The sequence below is a fragment of the Harpia harpyja genome, chromosome 17 (assembly GCF_026419915.1).
Source record: "Harpia harpyja isolate bHarHar1 chromosome 17, bHarHar1 primary haplotype, whole genome shotgun sequence".
NCBI classification, from domain to species: domain Eukaryota; kingdom Metazoa; phylum Chordata; class Aves; order Accipitriformes; family Accipitridae; genus Harpia; species Harpia harpyja.
In genome coordinates, this window is record NC_068956.1 from 851,748 (window position 1) to 864,175 (window position 12,428).

Here is a 12,428-nt window from a genome sequence, read left to right on the forward strand (position 1 = left end):
CCTGGGGGTAAAGGGACACGGGGGGGGGGTCTCCCGTGGGGGGGGTGAGGACGGAGGGGGTTGGGGGAGCGCAGGCCGCAGGCCCCCACTCGGGGTGGGGACACGCGAGGGACCCTGGGGGGGGGGGGAGTGTCCCGGGCAGGGGTAGATGGAGGCCCACGGTAGGGCAGGGGACACGCGTGGGGCGGTACTGGGGGCAGTGAGGGCCCGCTCTGCCCCACAGCACCAGCCGGGCTGGGGTCCTGCCCCACGGCGGGGATTGCCGTCCCGGGGGGAGTGACCAGAGCTCACCCCCCACCCCCGACTTCTCCTTTTGCCGTATCAGCTCCATCCAGGGCGGGTACGGCCCCACGGGACCCCCCCACAGCCCCACTGGGGGACCCTCACCCTCTCCCCCCCCACCCCCCCCCCAAGAGCTGCCGACAGTGCAGCCCCACGCCAGCCCCCCCTGCCCGGGAACCCCACGGAGGAGCAGAGGGGTTACCGGCACCGCCGGGGGGGCCACCCTCACCCCCCCGGGAGCAGGGGGAGGGCCCCCCTCACCTTCAGCCCACCCCAGCTTCGGAGTGAAATGGGGGGGGGGGGGGGCAGGGTGGTACCCCAGGGAGAGGGAGCTGGGGCAGGGGGAAGGGACCCGAAAGCCCCCAGGTGCCAGCAGCCCCCAAACCTGCCCTGACCCACAAGCTGGACCTCACCCTGCTTGGGTGGTCCCAGGTTTGGGTGCTCCTGGGGGTCCCTGGCAGTCCCATGGAGTGGGGAGGCCCACAGCCCCGTGTCACCCCCTGCCCAGGGGGCTGCGATGGAAGAGGGGGCAGGGGATGAGGGTCAACGTCTGCCTTGAAACCTGCAAAGCAGCACCCAGAAACCCCTCACAGGCTCACCCCAGCCTTGGCTGCCTCCTGGGGTGACAGTGGGGGTCTGGGGGGGGACAGCTGCCTCCTATGGACACCCCCCCCCCTCCATCACCAGCCCCCCCATGACTCCCTGCTGCCCCTCCTACTCCATCCAGCCCCGGCTAGGGTGGCAGCAGTTGTGGCTGGAGGCAGAAGGCAGCTCGTGGGGTGGTTTTCTACAACATGGGCCGAAAGGGGACCGACCCCCAGAGCCTTTGCCAAGAGCAGATCCCGTGGGTCTCAGTAACCAGCTTGGAGACTGGAATGGGGCTCCAGGGATGCATTTCCCAACACACAACACCATGGCTCCCCCAGGGCTCTCCCACCACATCCACGCTATGGCTGGCGCAGAACAGAGACGGGCACTGGATGAACGTTGTTTTATCTACTGTGGCCAAAAATAATAATTAAAAAAACCAAAATAAAGGTCCAAACATGTAAAAATGAGTGGGGAGGGTGTCAGAAGCCACCGGGTCCCACGCAGAGAGTCACATCCGCTGCAGCCCAACTCCGGCACCACCTGGTTCCAGCCTACCCTTCCCAGTGACCCGGCACACACTGGGGCCTCCCCGTGCCGGCGTTCCCTTTGTGGTCATCCCTGTGCAAGGCAGCGTCCAGCGAAACGCAGCCCCCTCCCCACGCACACCCACCCAGCAGGAGGAGAAAGCCTCCGAGCAGCGCCAGCAGCTACCGCAGTAGGGTCGAAGCGCCGGTGACGGGCATCTTGGCGATTAGTAGGAAACCGGGTGTCTGTACAAGTTCTGTCGCAGCGCCGTAGGGAGGGAGGGGAGGAGAAATAAAGACCAAAAAAAAGGGGGGAGGGGTAGGAAAAAACAAAACAAAACAAAAAACAACCCAAAACCGGTGAAGCTGTGGTGCCGCGGGGCGGGCTCAGGGGATGCCAAACTGTACAACCAGTTCTTCTTTGGCATCGACGCGGATCTGTGAGAGCGCGCTGAAGGCGTAGGCAGCTATCCGGGACACCTGCGGGCACAAGCACAGCAGCTGGCATCAGCGGTGGCTCCGGCAAATGCAGTTATCCCAAAGAAAATGCCACAGGGAGCAGCGGGGCTGGCAGCCCCGGCACAAGCCCACCCATAGAGTGGGGAACAATGCTTGTACCCCCCCAAAGAAGGTCCCCATCCCCGAGGATGTACTGGGGCAGGGCTGTGTCCTGGGGCGATGCCACAGCAGCAGAGCAGGGCAGGAGGCCCCTGGACAGCGCAGGTCTCTCTGGGTCAAAAAAAACCCCCAACCTTCAAGACCCTAAAAATGGGCTTTTGTTCTCAGAGCGGAGGCTGCGCTGCCGGGGCCGGGCCCGGCCCCGCGTCAGCCCAGGCCTTGGGAGAAACCACGACGCCTTGACCACCCTGCAGCCGGTGGGAAAGCCAGGCTACCCGGGCAGCTCCCGGCATGGCAGCAGTGCCGGAGCTGCTCACTGCAGGCAGGTACAGGCAGGTGACCTCACCACGGCAGGCAAACCTGCCCTCCCAGCGGAGCCTGTGGCCGTTCCCGAGATCCAGCCCAGCAGAGAGGGCAAGGCAGAACCCAGCTGGCAAAAGCCTGCCTGCCGGCAGCTCCTCCCTGCCTGCACAAGCTCAGGCCTGGCTGTGCCCCCCCCAGCAGGGGATGAACCTCCACGGTCCCCAGAGGGGAGCGATGCGGTGGGCTGGGCAGAGCTGCTCTGCTTGCCGGGACGTGCCCAGATACCGGCCTGTCTCTGTTTGGGAAGAGGTTTCTGGCAGCCCAGGGACAGTCTCCTCTCCCCACACACTTCAGTATTCAAATGCCCCGGCTGGGGAGGAAGCGCCGTGAGCAGGACAAGCCACGGCGAGCCCGTGGGCTTTGTGCTGGGCTGCACCAGCCCTCCCACAGCTCCGGAGACCGGCCGGCGGGCTGGGAACCAGCCCTTGCTGGGGCTGGAACGGGGAGACCCACCCTGCAAACCAGCTGGTAGCAAACCTGGGCCTTTTCAGTGCACTTAATGGGCAAGGCAGCAGCTCCTGCCTGCGAGGAAGAGTTGTTTCCCCAGCAGCTCCTTCCTCAAAGCGGCAGCAGGACTCCCCGGGAGCTGCAAAACACCCTGCTGCCGCGAAGGATCCTCTGAATGGACTGGAAGGAGTACAGAGCCACTGCCTGTGTGCAGTTACTGCACTAGAAACCCATGACCGGGCTTTGCCTTCAGTACTCATGAGTTCTTACAGGGTTGCCTGAGACTTGGGATGTTTCTGCATCGACCACAACGTTGCCCATCAGCACCGTGACTCCCACCTCTGTGCTCACAGGAGCCCCGGCACGGCCCATGCTCAGCCTGTGGTGTCCATGCTCCTCTGGTGAGGCAGCACTCAGCTAAAGACAGCACAAGCAGCCACCAGGACCTGCCCGGGGCCCTCCGGCACAGCCAGGCTGCTGCGGACAAGCTGGAGCACTCACTGCCACAGGTGCCAGGGCTCCGGGCAAGCGGGGAACAGCACTGCTGCTCCTCTGGGACGAGGACGCTTCAGTCCCCGCATCTCCGTGGAGCACCGAGGGAGGCCCAGGGGCCAGCTGCAGGGCAGAGCTCGCCCCCAGCCCCTCTCACCTGCTGCAGGTCTGCGAAGGGGACGGGGTCACTGGCGAGCACTTGGTGCGGTTGGTTGGTCAGAGATGGCAGCAGCGGGAGCTTCTTCCAGTGCGTCAGGTTGTTGCTCAGCATGGCCAGGCGCGTGCTGCGGAGGGGAGAGCGGCGAGGGTCGGCGCCGGCACCGGGGAGAAGCGTGCCAGCCCACCCCGGGGAGCAACGCAGGGAGACCCAGGCTCGGCGGAAGACAGGTGCTGCACCTCCAGGCACTGGCACCACCGAGGGGGATCTGGGCAAAGCCACGCTGCACCGCTCCTGGCATCCACCCCTCTTCGCTCTCCGAGGCAGGAGGATGAGGGAGCTTCCAGCTCTCCAACACAGGCGCCTTTCAAGCGGCAGCAATCGCATCCAGCCACCCGCCGTCTGCCCCGAGTGCTGGTGGGGGGGGAAACACAGGAGCCCTTTGTGCGCGGCCGCCCTCGCCGAGCCTGTAGCCGGGACGAGGACTCTGCCGCTGGCACCGCCACGGGCCTCACCCAGCAGTGCCAGGAGGGTGGAGGAGAGGAGCGGGGCTGAGCACGACCTCCCTGGATGCAGGGAGCCCTGCTCCACGCTGAGTTGACTCTCCCAAGGGCAAAACCCCAAGGCCCTGCCCAGGGACACGGCTTTGAGGGGGTGCAAGCATCCCAAGGGAGCAGGGCAGGTCCCACCTGTACTGCCTGGCTCTGTCCATGTACTCGTGCTGCTCCATGCCCTGGGAATCCGCTGCCGACACGTCGATGATGTTGCTGCGGAGACACAAAACAGCAGGTCCTGCTGCGGGCTCGTCGCTCTCCCTGAGCCCTCTCCCCCTCTCAGGCAGACCCAGCACCCTCCAACGAGGCTGGCCAGGACTTTGGCACCCTCCAGCAACCCAAAATTAACAGCTCAGGGCTGTTACGAGGCCAAACTCGCAGCACGGATGCAGCCAGCTGGACACGAGCGTGCCAGGCTGGACAGCTGCTTGCTGGGAGGGAAGTGCCAAGGACCGTTTGCATGCAACTGCCCCGGGGCAGATGCAGACGGAGGGACAGAGGCTGCGCAGACAGCCGGGGGCTTTGGCCCGCAGCCTCCTGCAGCGTGGGCTGGCCTGTACCCTGGGGACCCGGGCACGCAGCCACTCGGGGAAGGAGGCTCCGTCGTGCCGCAAGGGCTGTGAGGATTAAGCGCTTGGCAGACATCCCGAGAGCCCCGGTACCGGGCCCCGGGCTCAGAGAGGAGCTGGGCACTCGCCCAGGTCCATGCCACAGCCCGGCCACGTGCCCCCTGCCTCCCCCCGCAAGCAGAGTGGTGCTCAGGGCTGCTCTGACACCACGTGTGGGACACGCACCGGTTGCCACCGGCCCCTCCGTGCCAGGCAGGGGAGCAGCAGGGCCCACGAGCAACCCAAAGCTCCCCCCAGCCAGGCTGGGCAAGCCCCCACCCCACATTGCTCCTGCACGTACAGGGGGGCAGCCTCCCCAGGGAGGACAGAGCCTCCCCGGAAGGGGACACAGTGCTGGTGCCGCCCAGTCCCCCTCTCCGCCTCCCCAGGGACTGACCTGCTTACCCCAATTTGGAGCGGGGGGGCTCCTCAGCCCCTGCCCCTATTCCCAACCCAGCAGCCAAGGGGTCACCTCACACCTGGGGTCTTGTCTCTGCGTCCCCATGGGGCTCAAACCAGAGGGAGGGGGCTGACCACAGGCAGCCCACCCCCAATGCAGGCTGCCGGAGGGACGAGGGGGGCACTGCCCCAGCTCCCCCCTTCCCCTCGGCACCCACGGCCTGGCAGACCCCCGGTGAGGCTGCCACGACACATCCGACAGCACGCCGTGTCCTGCGGTCATCACCAGTCCCCCAGACACCCTGCCCGCCCCGCTGTGCCACGGCACCAAGGCAGTTACGGCACGAGGCTTACATGGCCGTTTTGGCGAGGATGGAGGACAGCATGGCCTGCTCGTCAGTGCGTGCTGATGGGAGGTTGTGGTAGCTCTGCTCCGCTCCGTTCAGCACCTTGTTGGGAGGGCTGGCTGCCGGCTCCAGCAGCCGCTTTGTCTCTTCTTCCTGGGGGGAAAGGCAAGAGGAGGATCAGTCCCGGCTCCGCTGTGCCAGCAGCTTTTGCCCCATGGGACGGGGCGAGTCTCGCCCTCTGCCTACCAGGCGCTGCCGGGAGGGCTCCCCGCGCTTCCCGGTGTAACCCTGGCACAGCCGAGGCAGCGGCTGGGCTCCTCTTCCCCAATTCCTTTGCTTTTTCACACTCGAAGCCCCCACCGCCACGAAGGGAGCAAGCACGGCTGAAATCAGGCAGCGTGCGGCAGCACATCTGGAGCAGCTAACCCTGCAGGCAGGAGCCCACAGCCCTGCCTGCTCCCACAGGCAAGCTGACGCAGCCAGCACCCCACAGCCAGGCAGCGGGTGTCACCGCAGAGGATCCCAACCTGCCCAAAACCTGGCAGCTAACGAGGACACGCCCATCGCGTCCTGAACCTGCCTACGCAGAACCTACCACGGCCTCACCCACCGACTGGGGGCCGGAGAGACCCCTGACAGCCTTTCGCATCCACACCGGCACAGCACGGGGTTCATTTGGGCCAGGTGAACCCCGCCCTAGCCACAGCCCCGGGGGTGCAGAGCCCCCAGCCGTGGCTCAGGCCTTAATCCTCCAGCTCGGTGACACAGGGGTCAGGAGAAGAGCCTGGCAGGAGCCGACGGGCACAAGCGCCCCGGCAGAGCGGGACGCGCAGCCTGTGACCCAGGAGCGCGGTCACTCCTCCGCGCTCCCCCTCGGTGACATCTTCAGCTCCTCCCCGGCCAGCAGCTCCCCTCTCCTTCCCTTCCCCACAGCACCCATGGGAGCACCACAGCTCAGCCAAGCTCCCTGGCAGGGCGCAGACAAGGGCTGCCCACAACGCAGCTGCCGATTAAATTTCCGTGGGACAAGTGACAGCCCTGATTTTGCACCGCCACCCCCCCACCCCCCCCCCCGAGCTGAAGCTGCTCAGCAAGAGGCAGCAGCGGGGACGGTCACGCTGTCCCAAGAAGGAAAACCTGGCACCGCTCCCGCCGGCCACGACCGTTTGGAGCCCTGGGCTTACACCTGCACCGGGACGGGGTCCACAGGGCTGTGGGGTGCTATGGGGGGGGTGGAGGGTGTCTTCCATGATCCACCAAGCCCCCTCCTCCTCCCACGCAACACCAGGGAGGCTACGCGCAGCCAGCAGCACCGAGAGAAATGCAAGGCCAAAAAAAAACCCCAAAAAACCCAGACATTAAGGTGATGAGGGGCAGGAGCAGCTCTCGGGGGCTGTTAGAGGAGAGAAGCCGCGCCCGGCTCTGCGGGAATAACGACACCGGGAGAGGGGACACGCCGGTGAGGGGGGGGAGCCGGGCAGGGAGGCGGAGGCACGGCGGCTGTCACGCTGCAGCCGGCATTCCGCAAGCCAGCGCCGGTTCCCGGGAAGGGGACGAGGTCCCCAGGCGTTGCCCGCAGCCCCCCGACCCGTAACCGGAGGGAGGGGGCGGGCGGGCGGCCGGGGAGACCCGCCGCTCGGCCCCCGCCCCCCCGCCAGGCCAGGCCGCCCCCGGGGAGAGGTGGGGGGAGCCCGCCGCGCCGGCAGAAGGGCCCGGGCCCCGGGGCGGGGGCGGAGAGGCCTTCCCCGGAGCGGGGCAGCCGGCGGGCCGCTTCCCCCCCCGCCCCGCCTCGCCCCTCCTCCGCCACGGCGGGGCCGGGCCGGCCCCCTCCCTAACCCCGCAGAGCCCCGGGCTTCCCCCGCCGGCCCCGGGGCCCACCTGGTCGGAGGCCTCGGCCTCGCTGCTGTAGCAGCAGCCCATGGCGAGGCGCAGCAGGGCCGGGCCGGGCGCGGCGCCGCTACGGTGTCCGGCAGGGGCCCCGCCGCCCCGGTCACGTGAGGGTGGGGAGGGCGGAGCCGCGTCCCTGCTGCCGCCGCCGCCTGCCACGTGACCCGCCATCCCCGTCACGTGGGCGGAGAGAGCCAACGGGAAAGGCAAGCCCCCTCCCCGTAGCTCCCCGCCCCGCCTAAAGGCGCCTCCGTCACGTGAAGGGGAGCCAATCAGCGGGGCGGAGGGGGAAGGGGGAGGGAGAGGACGCGCCGTGCCCTCCGCCGGGGGCGCGCGCCGCCTCCGTCACGTGAACGGGCGCCGCGCGGCGGGGTCGCGCGCGGAGCCCTCGCGGGGCGGGGCGGCGACGGGGGCGGGGCTCGCGCGTAGGCGGTGTCACGCGGCCCCGGGCGACGCGCGCGTGAGTCTGCGGTCACGTGTCCGCCCGCACCGACCCCGCCCACCCCACCCCCCCGGTCACGGCGGTCACGTGGCGCGGCCGCGGGCTGCGCGCGCCTGCGCAGGGACACGCGGTGACACCAGTGACACCTGTGCTCCCGGTGACACCAGTGCTCCCGGTGCTCCCAGTGACCCCAGTGCTCCCAGTGACCCCGGTGCTCCCAGTGACACCAGTGCTCCCAGTGACCCCAATGGTCCCAGTGCTCCCCCGTGTGCCCAGTGCCCCCAATGCTTCCCAGAGCCCCCACTGCCCCCCAGTACTCCCAGTGACCCAGTGCCCCGAGTGCCACCCAATGCTCCCAGTGCTCCCCAGTGCTTCCAGTGCTTCCCAGTGATTCCCAGTGCCTCCTAGTGTCCCTAGTTCTCCCACTGCTTCCCAGTGCTCCTAGTGCTTCCCAGTACCCCCAATGCTCCCACTGCCTCCCAGTACTCCCAGTGACCCCAGTGACCCAGTGCCCCGAGTGCCACCCAGTGCTTCCAGTGCCCCCTGTGCTTCCCAGTGCCCCCCAGTGCTCCCAGTGCCCCCCAGTGATTCCCAGTGCCTCCTAGTGTCCCTAGTTCTCCCACTGCTTCCCAGTGCTCCTAGTGCTTCCCAGTACCCCCAACGCTCCCAGTGCTCCCAGTGCCCCCCATGATCCCAGTTCCCCCCAGTGTTCCCAGTGACCCCAGTGCTTCCTAGTGCTCCCAGCGCCCCCCCATACTCCCAGCGCTTCCCAGTGCCCCCATACTCCCAGTGCCCAGAGTGCTCCCAGTGCCCCCTAAGTCCCCCCGAGCCCCCCTGACCCCCCCAGGCCGGCGTTCCTCCCCTTGCCCCCCTGCAGCCCCCCCTGCAGATTTGGGCATCCCCGCCCCGGGGGGGCCAAGCTGACCCCCCCCCCTTCCTCCAAGCACTGCCAGTCCCGAGGGGACCCTGCTCCCAGCACCCCCTGCCCACCCCCGCCATGGGGACCCCCGCCAGCTCCGTGCACCCACGCGTGTCCCCGTGCCTGTCTGCCGCTCCGTGCACGGAAAATGTGGGGTGCGGAGCGGGTGCCCACCCCGTGCCCTGCACCCGGGGGGGGGGGGCCGTCCCACCTGCCCCCCTCCCTGTCCCATCCCTGCAGCAAGTGCGTCGGTGCTCAGCCCGGTGGGACATCACCCCCCTCGCTCCGGCTGTGCCGAAGGCAGCGGGGAGAGGGGCTGAGGCCTCGCAGTGCTGGGGAGGACGTGCCGGAGGGGGGGGGGGTGTCTGCGGGGACCCCCCACCCCAGAGCCCGGCGAGAGGCTGGGGAGGAGTACCTGGGGTTGGAGCAGAGCCGGGCACTCTCCCTGCGGCAGCCAGGGCTCCCTGAGGGGCACTGCCCGCAGCCCCCACCACCACAGCCCTGCCCCGAGCCCCCCAGTCCAGCACCGCCCCCCCAGTATGGCATCCAGCCCCCCAAACCCTGCATCCCTCCCCCCAATCCAGCGTCCAGCCCCCCAAATCCTCCACCCAGCCCCCCTAAGCCCATCACCCAGCCCCCCCGATCCAGCCTCCAACCCCTGGTTCTGGTGTGTACTCCCCCAGACCCAGCGTCGGGACCCCAGCCCCCAGTATCAGCACCCCAGCTCCAGTATCAGGACCCCAGCCCTAGTGATGGGACCCCAGCCCCAGTATCAGGACCCCAGCTCCAGTATCAGGACCCCAGCCCCAGTATCAGGACCCCAGCTCCAGTATCAGGACCCCAGCCCCAGTGGTGGGACCCCAGCTCCAGTATCAGGACCCCAGCCCCAGTATCAGCACCCCAGCTCCAGTATCAGGACCCCAGCCCCAGTATCAGCACCCCAGCCCCAGTATCAGCACCCCAGCCCCAGTGATGGCACCCCAGCCCCAGGGTCACCCTCCAGCCCCAGCCTGGCCCCATTCCCGTCCCCAGCCCCACTCAGCCCGGTAACCGGAGCCAGCGCCGGCTGCGGCCGAGGTGACACCATCAATAATTGAGCGGGCACCAGAGCTCAGCGCCGCTCGGGGCTGCGCAGCCCTGCCTGCCTCCTGCCTGCTGCCTGCCTGCCTGAAGCGTGGGGACAGGTAGGTGCCACCCCCGCAGCCCCGGCCCCTCGCTGCGGCTGGGGACCCCCAACAGCTCGGGGTGTGGGCTGTGGGGTGCAGGATATGGGGTGCGGGGACAGCAAAGTTGTGCCGAGGGGAGTGCGAGGGGCTGTGCCGGACAGTGCCCCCCCAGAGCAGCCCCACAGCCCGACCCCCCGGCACCCCTCAGCCCCGGCGCAGGGACCCCCAAGAGCAGCCCGGCCCGGCTCCGGTCGCAGCCCCGCAGCCGGGCAAACCGTCTGGGCAGCACCGGGGCCCCGGGAGAGGCGATTCCCGGGGGGGTGCAGAGCACTGCCAGCTCATGGCACGAGTGGGAGCTATGGCTGGCACCGTGGCATCTCCCTTGGGGGGGCCCTTTCCACAGCCACCCCCCTTCCGCGATGGTGTCGCCGGCGATCGCCCTGGCCTTCCTCCCCTTCCTCGTCACCCTGCTGATCCGCTACCGGCACTACTTGGTGCTGCTGTACCGGGCGGTGCTGGTGAGCTGGCTGCGGGACCGGCTCACCGGCGTCCCGCGGGAGCAGCGCGCCTTCCAGTACCTGCTGGCGCACGCCATCCCCGGGGACCCCCGGCACGTCCTGCAGACCTTCGACCAGTGGTGCTACCACTGCGAGCACCTCAGCAGCGTGGGGCCTGTCAAAGGTGAGCGCGACCCTCGCCCGCCTGCGCCGGTCCCGGCACCGGGCATGGCCACGGCACCAAGGACATGGCTGTGGCACCACCAGCGCAGCCATGGCACTGTTGGTGCAGCCTTGGCATCGTTGACAGAGCTGTGGCATCATTGGAATGGCCGTGGCGCCATTAGCATGGCCACAGCACCGCTGGCACAGCCATGGCACCATCGGCACAGCCGTGGCATTGTTGGCATGGCCGTAACACCATCCGCATGGCTGTGGCACCATTGGCATGGCACCATCAGCACAGCCATGGCACTGCTGGTACGGCCGTGGCATCATTGGCACGGCCACGACACCACGGACGTGGCCGTGACGCTGTTGGCGTGGCTGTGGCACCATCGGCATGCCTGTAGCACTATCTGCACGGCTGTGGCATTGTCGGTGTGGCCATGGCAGCATTGGCATAGCTGCGGTATCGTTGGTATGGCCATGGCACCATCAGTGCGGCCATGGCTTCATTGGGATAGCTACGGCACTGTTGGTACGGCCACGGCACCACCAGCATGGCTGTGGCACTGTTGGTATGGCCATGGTACAACTGGCATGGCCGCGGCATCATTGGCATAGCCGTGGCACCACCAGTGTGGCCATGGCACCGTTAGTATGGCCACGGTATATTGGCACGGCTGTGGCACCATTGATATGTGGCCACGGCATTGTTGGCACAGCCGTGGCACCACCACTACGGTCACAGCACCACTGTCGGAGCTTTGCACCCCCAGCGCAGCCACGGCCCCACCAGCACGGTTGGGGACACGGGGCTGGCGTCTTAGGAAGGGCTGGCTGGGGACACGGGGAGCTTTGGCACGGCCATTCACCTCCCTCCTGCTGTGCCGTATCTTCTGCCCCTCTTGGCGCTGGGGAACCGGTTGGCACCTTCCCCCCTGCCCAGGGAAGGGGGCACACAGGGTGGCGGGGTGCGTGCAGCCCCCTGGGCACCCCCCGGGGTGCTGAGGGGTCTGGGCTGCGGCAGGGAGGATCGTGGAGCGGCTGCTGTACGAGCGGGCGCCGCAGCGGGTGCTGGAGCTGGGCACCTACTGCGGCTACGGCACGGTGCTGCTGGCCCAGGGGCTGCCCCCCGGCGCCCGCCTCTACACCGTGGAGGTGGACCCCCGGCACGCCGCCGTGGCCGAGAAGGTCATCCGCCTGGCTGGCTTCGACGAGCAGACGGTGAGTGCCGCGCCTGGGAGGGGGAAAACCCGGCTCTTACCCCTGCTGCTGCCAGGGGAAGGGGGGGGGGTATGCCTGCACCTTGCCCCCTCTCCCATCCCACACCCGCTGCTGGGTGGGATAGCCGGGAAGGGAAAGGCCGGATCCTTTCCCCGCCGGGTCCCTCACCACCACTTGCTCCCAGACACCCCACGGACCAAGGTGGTGGTGGCGGGGGGGGGGGTTGAATGCTGTGGTCAGCGGGGTCAGCCCCCCCCCAGTACCCCAGCCCAGGGGCTGAGGGGTCTCCGGCACAGGTGGAGCTGATCGTGGGCCCCTCGGAGGAGGTGATCCCCCGGCTGAGGGAGAAGCACGGCCTGCTGAAGGCCGACTTCGTCTTCATGGACCACTGGAAGCGCTGCTACCTGCGTGACCTGCAGCTGCTGGAGACCCACCAGCTGCTGGCCGAGGGGGCCATCGTCCTGGCCGACAACGTCCTCTTCCCCGGGGCGCCCCGCTTCCTGCAGTACGCCAAAACCTGCGGCAAATACCGCTGCAAGGTACACCGCGCCAGCCTGGAGTACTTCCGCGCCATCCCCGACGGCGTCGCCGAGCTCTGCTACACCGGTAACCGCTGAGGTGGGCGGGAGCTCTCGCCCAGTGACCGCGGTCACCGCCGTCTCCCCGGCTAACCGCGCTCTGCCATAAATACGGGCTCCGGAGGAAAGGCGGTGGCTGCTGTGGTCTGTGGTGGGGTGCGGCGGTGG

At 68.3% G+C, this 12,428-nt stretch overlaps 2 protein-coding genes across 2 annotated transcripts in view; one reads left to right on the top strand and one right to left on the bottom strand.

The window, feature by feature from the left end:
• Positions 1–1,258: 1,258 nt before the first annotated feature.
• On the bottom strand, positions 1,259–7,419 carry LAMTOR1 (late endosomal/lysosomal adaptor, MAPK and MTOR activator 1). The gene is made up of 5 exons (XM_052812883.1): positions 7,261–7,419; positions 5,390–5,535; positions 4,164–4,241; positions 3,475–3,601; positions 1,259–1,877 (listed from the first exon to the last, which is right to left on the bottom strand). The coding sequence occupies exons 1-5, from the start codon at positions 7,300–7,302 to the stop codon at positions 1,785–1,787; spliced, it is 486 nt and encodes a 161-aa protein (XP_052668843.1). The 5' UTR covers positions 7,303–7,419; the 3' UTR covers positions 1,259–1,784.
• Positions 7,420–10,199: 2,780 nt separating this feature from the next.
• The window catches only part of ARAP1 (ArfGAP with RhoGAP domain, ankyrin repeat and PH domain 1), a 184,971-nt gene continuing 182,742 nt past the window's right edge, over positions 10,200–12,428 (top strand). The window contains exons 1-3 of the mRNA XM_052812696.1: positions 10,200–10,477; positions 11,486–11,682; positions 11,979–12,155. Of these exons, the coding sequence (XP_052668656.1) occupies positions 10,216–10,477; positions 11,486–11,682; positions 11,979–12,155 (636 nt within the window). The 5' untranslated portion in view covers positions 10,200–10,215. The remainder of the gene's footprint in view (positions 10,478–11,485; positions 11,683–11,978; positions 12,156–12,428) is intronic.